This window comes from Asterias amurensis, chromosome 20 (genome assembly GCF_032118995.1).
Source record: "Asterias amurensis chromosome 20, ASM3211899v1".
Lineage (NCBI taxonomy): Eukaryota > Metazoa > Echinodermata > Asteroidea > Forcipulatida > Asteriidae > Asterias > Asterias amurensis.
In genome coordinates, this window is record NC_092667.1 from 4,242,906 (window position 1) to 4,251,787 (window position 8,882).

Consider the following 8,882-nt stretch of genomic DNA (forward strand, 5'->3'; position numbering starts at 1 on the left):
ATATTCCCCTTTTTATTGAAACCTAGGCTAAACCTTTTTTTTATATATATTTTTTTTACATTAACAAAATGTGATGTTTCATGTACATATTATTGACCAAGTTGAAATCAGTGTCTATGCTTTTGTTTGGGACAAGGCTGTAAACTGACTATGGAGGGCGCCCTTCAATATTTCACAACTATTTCATCAACACTACACAGGTGATCGAGAAAGTACAACTAGTGACTCGGCCAAACTCTTGAACGTTTAAATTAGAATTTGTAGCACAATTCATTTATAAACATGGGGAAGAACAGGAAAAAGGGTAAGATTTACTTTTGTATAATTTACGATCAGTGTAATGCCCGTTCTATTAATTCGTTTGTACCGAATCTACCAATTATACCATCGTATTAATTGATTGGTTTGTGGTGATGTGCATCAGTCACCCAACCAAGGCCAAATACAACACGTTGACTTCCAGTTCTACCATAGGTAGTGGTGTATTGTCCGGATATTGGGCGACGTCTAATATCAATTATCAGCAACGTTGAAGATGCTAATATTGTAATAACAATTTGTTTTCATGAAAACAAGTAGTTGCGCGATAACAATGATGCAGATCATTATGATCATATTACAGAACCCTCCTCCCGATGGCCTGTCAAGGAGGAGGGTTTACGTTATCGCAACTAAAAAACAATGAATCTGATTTCAACGATTGAACTCGCTCCCAAATTCTCAGTTGTGGTGTTGGCCTACTGTACTGTACTACTACCTAGTACAGTAGTACTAGTGCTAAGTACTAATTCAATAAGTTCTAGAAACTATATAAAGCTCCTCGTAGTCCTAGGGCCTAGGCCTAACTTTATGGTCTTTAAGTTAAGAGAGCTTTTCAAAATAAATTACAACTAACGGAACAATACACTGATCAGAAATAGTCTGCTGACCAAAATAATGGCAATGTTACAATGTATGCACTGTAACAATGATTATACAACATCGAATTTGACAGGAACTGTCATTACTCATTGGGTTTTTGTTGTTGTAAATAAGGTGAATCTTTATATTAACTTGTGTGCTCATTGGCCTAAAAAGCAAATTATTTATATTATTTAATAACAAAGCATGTCCACATAATTTTTGAACCACTATGCAGGGCCTCAATTGTCACACGCTGAGATGATGGTGATGACTGTTTCTGACATTGTCAATCAACTCATTGTGGCCCATGAACAAGGAGCAGATGTGAATCTGAACAGATTAAAGAGTTTAACAGCACAGAAGTATGGTTTGTCGTCCCAACCAAGACTTGTGGATATTATAGCAGCTGTACCTACCACTCACAAAAAGGTAAATATTGGTTTTGAAGTCAGTGATCATTTATTTCGATTATATTTTTTTATTTGCATAAGAGATCGCCTAACATCACAAGGCCACAGACAGCCACTTCAAGTTGACAGCTACAACTTATTTGGGCTATTGACCAAAACCATTTTCAATCAGGGCACATTGCCACCTACTCCTGGCCCAGTCCTGGGGCTGAAATAGTTCGTACGGATGTATGCATGGGTAATATCAACTAGGAGCCTGGCTGGTTGAGCAGAATGGACCATCCTGACTTTTTACAAAGCAATTTTGGTTAAGTGCCCTGCTCAAAGGCACCAGTGTCATGACCAGGATTCTAACCCACACTCTGCTGCTGACAACACCAGAGCTTGGTTATGGTAAACTAGACCTCTCTGCCCTGATTGATAAGAATAAGAGACAAGAATAAGCTCTTTGGGATCAAAAACACTATGAACCATAAGTCATTTAATAGGGAGATAGGAATAAGTTACATTGTTGTTATTTTTTCAGGCTCTACTCCCAAAGTTAAGAGCAAAACCGATCCGTACAGCCAGTGGTGTAAGTATATTAGAGGCTTCTAACAATAAAAATGGTATAACAGTTTATAAGTCATTTAACCAGGATATTTTTCACTACCATGACCTCTCAACAAACATCTAAGACAAAATTAATCATTTCACGAGAAGTTTAAACTCTTTAAGTTCTTAAAAGAACTAATTTAATAAAAATATTCTTTCCTCTATTCAGATTGCTGTTGTAGCAGTAATGTGTAAACCACACAGATGTCCACACATCAATATGACAGGAAATATCTGTGTCTACTGCCCTGGCGGACCAGACTCAGACTTTGAGTATTCAACTCAATCCTACACTGGGTATGAGGTGAGTAACTTAATTAATAGACATCCACACCTGATTGAGGTGCTATTATCCACCAATCAACAAGGCCAGAAGTATAGTTTTGAGTGCTAGAATGCATTGTAAAGACCCAATCATACACTGGGTATGAGGTGGTGAGTGACTTAACTGGTTGACATCCACACTAGGCCCAATCCACACAACAGTTGAGGTGCTTATATATCCACCAATCAACAAGACCAGAGATATAGCTTAGACTGCTAGAATATATTTTTAAGTTCAACTCAATCATCAGGTATGAAGTGAGTAACTCTAGATTAGTTGACCTCAACAATAGCAGTTGAGGTGCTATATCCTGACAGCAACTAAGTGGCTACTAATCATTGAATCCAAAGACATGTTTGAAATGACAAGACAATCACTAAATTCATTCACCAAGTTCAACTCAATTAAACACTAAATATATGTGAGTAGTTGTAGATTAGTCAACATTCACAACTTGGGTATTGTTATCCACAAAGCAACATTAGTAATGTCTTGAATATATCAAAGCATTAAATTACCTTTGTCTGAACTAATATTATTGTCACAAATTAATGCCCTATGATTTGTTTACAGCCTACATCCATGCGAGCAATCAGAGCAAGGTACAACCCTTACCTACAAACAAGACACAGAGTCGATCAGGTAAAAAGTAAATGTAACATTTAGAAATAATCTCTGTATAAGTTTTTGCAGTTCTGTAAAGAACCGGGAATGTAAAAACTCAATGTTTTAATCGGTCTGTCTGACTGCTTTAAGAGAATTGTATTCCCACTACAGTCAAGGGAACTCGGCTAAGGGGATATAGATACTGATCTGGCAAGCTGGCAACAATCAATCCTCTCATTCAACTATTGGTTTAACGTCTGTGATTATGAATTGCACAAATCAATAAACTGTTGTTCAGTCACTAGACAGCAATACTTATTCTAGTCATTGTGAAATCAGCAGTTAGCTTGGTAGGATTCAAACCCACAACCTTTTGATTGCAAGTCCAGCAGTCTAACCACTGGACCAAGGTGAATCAAATCTAAAACACAATCACAAAAACTAATTATGACATTTTTTTTCTGTATTTAGTTGAAGGCTCTTGGACACAATGTAGACAAGGTGGAGTTTATTGTGATGGGCGGTACCTTCATGGCTCTATCTGAGGAGTATCGTGATTACTTTATACGCAATCTGCACGACGCCCTCTCTGGCCATACTAGTGATAGTGTTGCCGAAGCAGTCAAGTTAGTTCATGTTTTTGCCTTTACTCTCTTTTGACTGATTACCCAGGTTTTTCTTCCAGAAATATCAGTTTTGATGTTTTAAAACTTTGACTTTGAGAAACTTGTTTGCCGTTACCTTTTGATACCCGCTTAAAGAGTAACCTCTTATGCAAAGGAATGCCACTATCTTATAGGTGAAAGGTTACAGAGCAATATAAAGCGCTTAGCTACGTATGTGCAGTGTACAAGATCAGCCAATGAGCTGCCTTCTTTTGACCTCTAGCCGAGGGTGCCCATAAGGCATAGACGTATATACGGCCTGGTCCATCATTTTGATTTTGTATTTTCCTGTCAAATCTTCAGGTACTCGGAAAGGAGTTTAACTAAATGCATTGGAATCACCATAGAAACAAGACCGGACTACTGCCTGAAAAGACACATAAGGTATCAAAATAACTTTGATAAAAACCTTCATTCTGGAATATGAATCTTAGATTTCTGATAAAAATTTGAAACTATAATAACAAGGATTAGGCTCAAATAATACTAAATTATTATTGGGTTTTTTAAACCTTGTATAATGTTTGAAAATGTTTCATAAGTGACTACACAAGATTGCTGAGTTTTCTTACTTGATGCCAGTTTGTTAAAATTTGCCCAATGGTTAAGGAACAGAATACATACTTGCTTAAAGAAATAAATGGAAATGAAACTGTATGTGTTATATTTTGGTAGTAAACATAAACATGCTTTAAACTTAAAAACATGGGACTCAACATAAAATCATTTGAGTACACAAGAAGTAATTGTCAATTTCTTTTCATTACAGCGATATGTTAAACTATGGTTGTACTCGTCTTGAGATTGGTGTTCAGAGTGTCTATGAAGATGTAGCAAGGGACACAAATCGGTAAGTCAACATTTTTTGTACATTTGAACTATTTTACTTTACAAAACTCCTTGTCCCATTGAGTTTATTTGTTTGAGTAATACTTATGCAAACATCCAATATCCCACTTTGTGAGTGTTTAACAAGAGTTTGTTGACAAACAAGTACCATGGCATTAATTACTCTCTGTGGGACATCATTATTAGATATAAGTTTTAGTTTTGGAGACTTGCACACTTTTCCAATTCTCAATCTTAATTCCCTGCTTAATTTGCTTGTCAAATGTGAAATTTGTTGTTGGGATTTTTTCAACACACCATTCTTGTTTTAATAATGTCTTTATGTATTTATCACTGTCAAGGCTAACCCCATGTCAACATTTTCTTTTCAACAAAAAGGAAAGGCTTTAAGTTCAAATGATTTTTCTGTTTCAGTGGTCACACAGTGCAGGCAGTCTGTGAATCATTCAATTGGTGCAAGGACGCTGGGTTCAAAGTGGTGACACACATGATGCCTGACCTCCCCAATGTGGACATGGAAAGAGACATCGAGCAATTCATTGTAAGTTCATGGAATTAAACAATTGATTGATTACAAATAGAAGCATAAATGAAAGACTTCCTCAAGTTATTAAGCAATGCTGTTGAACTGCAGCCAAGAACCTTGATATTTAATATAAATTCTGTATTTTGGAAGAGTGATACTTCAAAAGGGAAATGCAATTAAACGTGGTAAATGTCAACTTTTATTGGGAAAGTTCAAACTCGACTGGAACATTCAAGGGACATAAAGGCGATCAGGACAATGGAGGCAACTGAACCTCCACCAAAAATTGACCTTTCCATTCTGCGCTCATGACTGTTGTCTCCCTATCTTGTCCCAACTAACGGTATTGTAGTATTTTTAGTCATTATTGTTTTTTTAGATAAAAACATTTCAAAATATTATTCAGTTTCAAGAATGTTTTTTTCTTCCACCAGGAATACTTTGAAAATCCAGCCTTTAGACCAGATGGTCTAAAAATCTACCCAACACTTGTGATTCGAGGAACAGGTCTTTATGAACTGTGGAAGACAGGACGCTACAAGAGCTACCCACCGGGCATGCTCATTGACCTTGTTGCTAGGATACTGGCCTTGGTGCCACCATGGACAAGGGTTTACAGAGTTCAAAGGTTAGTAAATCATGTTCAGTGAAACATCAAATAAAAGTTAAGTTTGAAGAACTGGGACATAAGAGATGAAAAGACATGATTTGTTTGATTTTTTATGGGGAGTCACTAATCACAAGGCCTTAAAACGTGCCGTGAAGAGGGCCAAAAATGAGGACATGTGATGAAAAAAATGTAAATTTATTTCAGCCAACCTAAAGCATCATATGACACACATAAGCCTCAGATTTAAGAATATAATGTCAATTAGCCGAGTCTTTACAAAACAGTTATGTATTTCAAATTAATAAACTGCATGATTTAAATACTTTATGAGGTGCACTTTTCCAGGACCAACAAGAACAAAGAACTGTGAATTCCATTATAGGACTTAAAGGAAGTGTTGACACCTCTATTGCCCTGGTCTTGGCCTTAGTGCCCCTTCAAAAACTTCCCATAGACTTTCAGATTTTCAAATGAAAGTGCCCCGTTACAAAATGAAAAAGGTCAGGCCTTGCCCTCTCAGAAATTAAAATTCCAGGCCTGTGACATTGACGTTTTTGTTTGTTTGTAACCACAGAGATATCCCGATGCCCTTGGTCAGTTCTGGTGTTGAGCATGGTAATCTTCGCGAGTTAGCGCTTGCTCGCATGAAAGATCTTGGAACGCAGTGTCGTGATGTGAGAACCAGGGAGGTTGGAATACAAGAGATACACCATAAAGTCAAACCCTATGAAGTAAGAAGTTAATACTTAAAATTCTTAAAATCTGCCATTATGCCAAAAGTTTTTTTCTCTGCACATTCATTTCTCATTTATTGAAAAGGTAACCAATTCGTACATTTCAAAATGTACATCCAAAATCTTAAATTCTGCCATTGATGCTGAAAGAATTTTGTTCAGCATATTTTTTACTGATAATTTCTACAAATTCTAATCAGACTTTTTCAAAATAGTTTATTTATTTGTATTTATGTATTTTATTAATTATTCTTTTGGGGGAGGGGGTCCTATGAGAGGCCTACTTCGCTTAAAAAGATATAATTAATTTACCATAAATTTATTATTTCACCAGGTCGAGCTGATTAGAAGGGACTACTTTGCAAGTGGTGGTTGGGAGACGTTTCTTTCTTACGAGGACCCAGAACAAGACATTTTGATCGGGCTGTTGAGACTCCGCAAATGTTCTGACTCAACCTTCAGACCAGAGATGAAAGGGGGCGTTTCTGTTGTGCGAGAACTTCACGTGTATCCTTAATTTTAAAAAGTTAAATTTAAACAAAACCTCTCTGTTTAAACTACTCTTCATGATATTCTTCTCATCTTTGAATTGTTTGCAAGATTGATGTTTGTTTACTCAGCGATGTCTATCACATTATTGTGTAACATGTGTTTTTTACAGTGTCTTCCCATGGAAGATTTATTCCTTGACTTAACATTTGTATCAGCTACGGAAGTGTGGTTCCAGTGAGCTCAAGAGATCCTAGCAAGTTTCAACACCAGGTTGGTTTAATTAACATGAGAAAAGAAACAAAACACTGTGTTTTAAAAACGAATGATCTAGCAACTGGATTGTGCATATCTGTAGATACCCCTGCAGACCTTGGGCAAGGCCATTTTCATTTTACAAAGTCTATGTGAAACTTCTGAAGGGGCACCAAGGCCAATACCAGGGGCAACGGAGGCCATAGCCTGCTATGCCCCTGTGTAATCCCAGGCTTGCCCTGAAAGATATGTTTAATTGGTGTTTACCTAATGTAGTAATGAATCTTATTTCTTATTTAAATCATGATGTAGGGTTTTGGAACATTGCTCATGGAGGAGGCAGAGCGAGTTGCTTTGGAGGAGCATGGTGCATCTAAGATAGCAGTTATCTCAGGTATGTCGTCCTATGAATGAAATCTACACATGTATGGAAAATAGAAACTTTTCTGAAACATTTTAATTAGATATTTATGGCATCATGCATGTATGGCATATACATGTACAACAAGTTGCCTGGCGAGTATGAACAAATTTATTATTTATTAAAGCTTTGCTTATATTATGATAAGGGTCTGTTTTTACTGCAAATAAAAGGCCCAAAATGGCATTGTGTTGAGTGTGTTTTCTTCAAACTTACAAAAAAAGTTTGAAACTGAATGTAGTTTTATCATCGCCAAAATTGAACATTAGTTATTTCTCACGCTGTACATTTGAGCAAAACAAAAATTCCTTCTTCATGCGTGTTGTATGACGCACGTAAAATAACCCAGTACACTTATCACTAAGAGAAGGGGTTTGCCCCTGTGTTTTTTGGCAGTTGCTGCCGAGTATGCCACAGCTGTAAACCTTTATAAGGTGCTGCATTTTCAGTCTCATAGTTCAAAATGACTTCAAACCCAGTCTTTAAAAAAGTGTCTATCTTTGTTCAAACGCCTCGAGCACCCTATTGGTTGATACCTGCACTATATAAGACTACATTATTATGGTTGATTATTATTGTGGGACTTAACAGTGTTATCTTTACAACTTCTTTATAGGGGTTGGAACAAGGAATTACTATCGGAAGCTTGGCTATGAACTGGATGGCCCTTACATGTCTAAGATGTTGGTAGACAAGAGAGAACCCTGATGATAATACAAAAAAGCTTCTTGAAACAGAATTTTGGTTATTTCAAAATACACTCGTACGTAATTATTGATGGAAGTTATTGCCAAGACTGGTGAGAATGGAGGCATTAGTTACTATAAAAAACTACCTTGATTGAACACTTGGGTCAAATTTATTGAACGGGTGGGGTATTAATGGGAGCAGATCATCACAGGTATCATTTGCAAAGTGCAACTGCACACAACATCCTTAGCTTAAAGAACAATGTATATTGAAGTTTTAAGTAATTTTTCAGTTTCTCACTGCTCTTCCTACAGAGAGCTACATGGTTCTTTGTTTCTTATTAAATGAAAAATGTATTTATCATGTTTTATGCATGGTATTATGACAAATATTCTTAAGATCCAGAAAACTCCATTGTTAAAACTCCACGGCCAGTCTTTTATTTTTAGGCCTGGAATTTCATCCAAGGCCATTTTCATTTTACGAAGGGCACTTCCATTGGAAAATCTTAGTCAATGGGAAACCTTTTATGGGGCAACAAGGCCATGACCAGGGGGAATGGCCTGCGTGTAATTCCAAGTCTGCATTATACCATCTTTCTCTACGATTATACTGAGCAAAAGGCATGTAACAACACAAGCTCAAACAGCGCCCTAACAGAGGTCAAGGAAGGCACCCTATTGGTTTATATTTGCATTTGGTGCATGCATGCATGCAACACAAGTGTCCATCGTCAACCAGATTAACAGGTGTATCCAATATTGTACAAAGCAGGTTGTAAAAGTGAGGCTGATTGTCATTTTCT

General features: G+C 36.8%; 1 protein-coding gene across 1 annotated transcript; it reads left to right on the forward strand.

The window, feature by feature from the left end:
* Positions 1–205: 205 nt before the first annotated feature.
* LOC139952053 (elongator complex protein 3) lies at positions 206–8,758 on the forward strand. Its single transcript, XM_071950985.1, has 15 exons — positions 206–304; positions 1,139–1,332; positions 1,840–1,887; positions 2,077–2,211; positions 2,806–2,874; positions 3,310–3,464; positions 3,807–3,887; positions 4,273–4,353; positions 4,767–4,893; positions 5,313–5,506; positions 6,063–6,219; positions 6,557–6,729; positions 6,930–6,984; positions 7,279–7,360; positions 8,004–8,758. The coding sequence occupies exons 1-15, from the start codon at positions 283–285 to the stop codon at positions 8,093–8,095; spliced, it is 1,665 nt and encodes a 554-aa protein (XP_071807086.1). The 5' UTR covers positions 206–282; the 3' UTR covers positions 8,096–8,758.
* Positions 8,759–8,882: the final 124 nt, after the last annotated feature.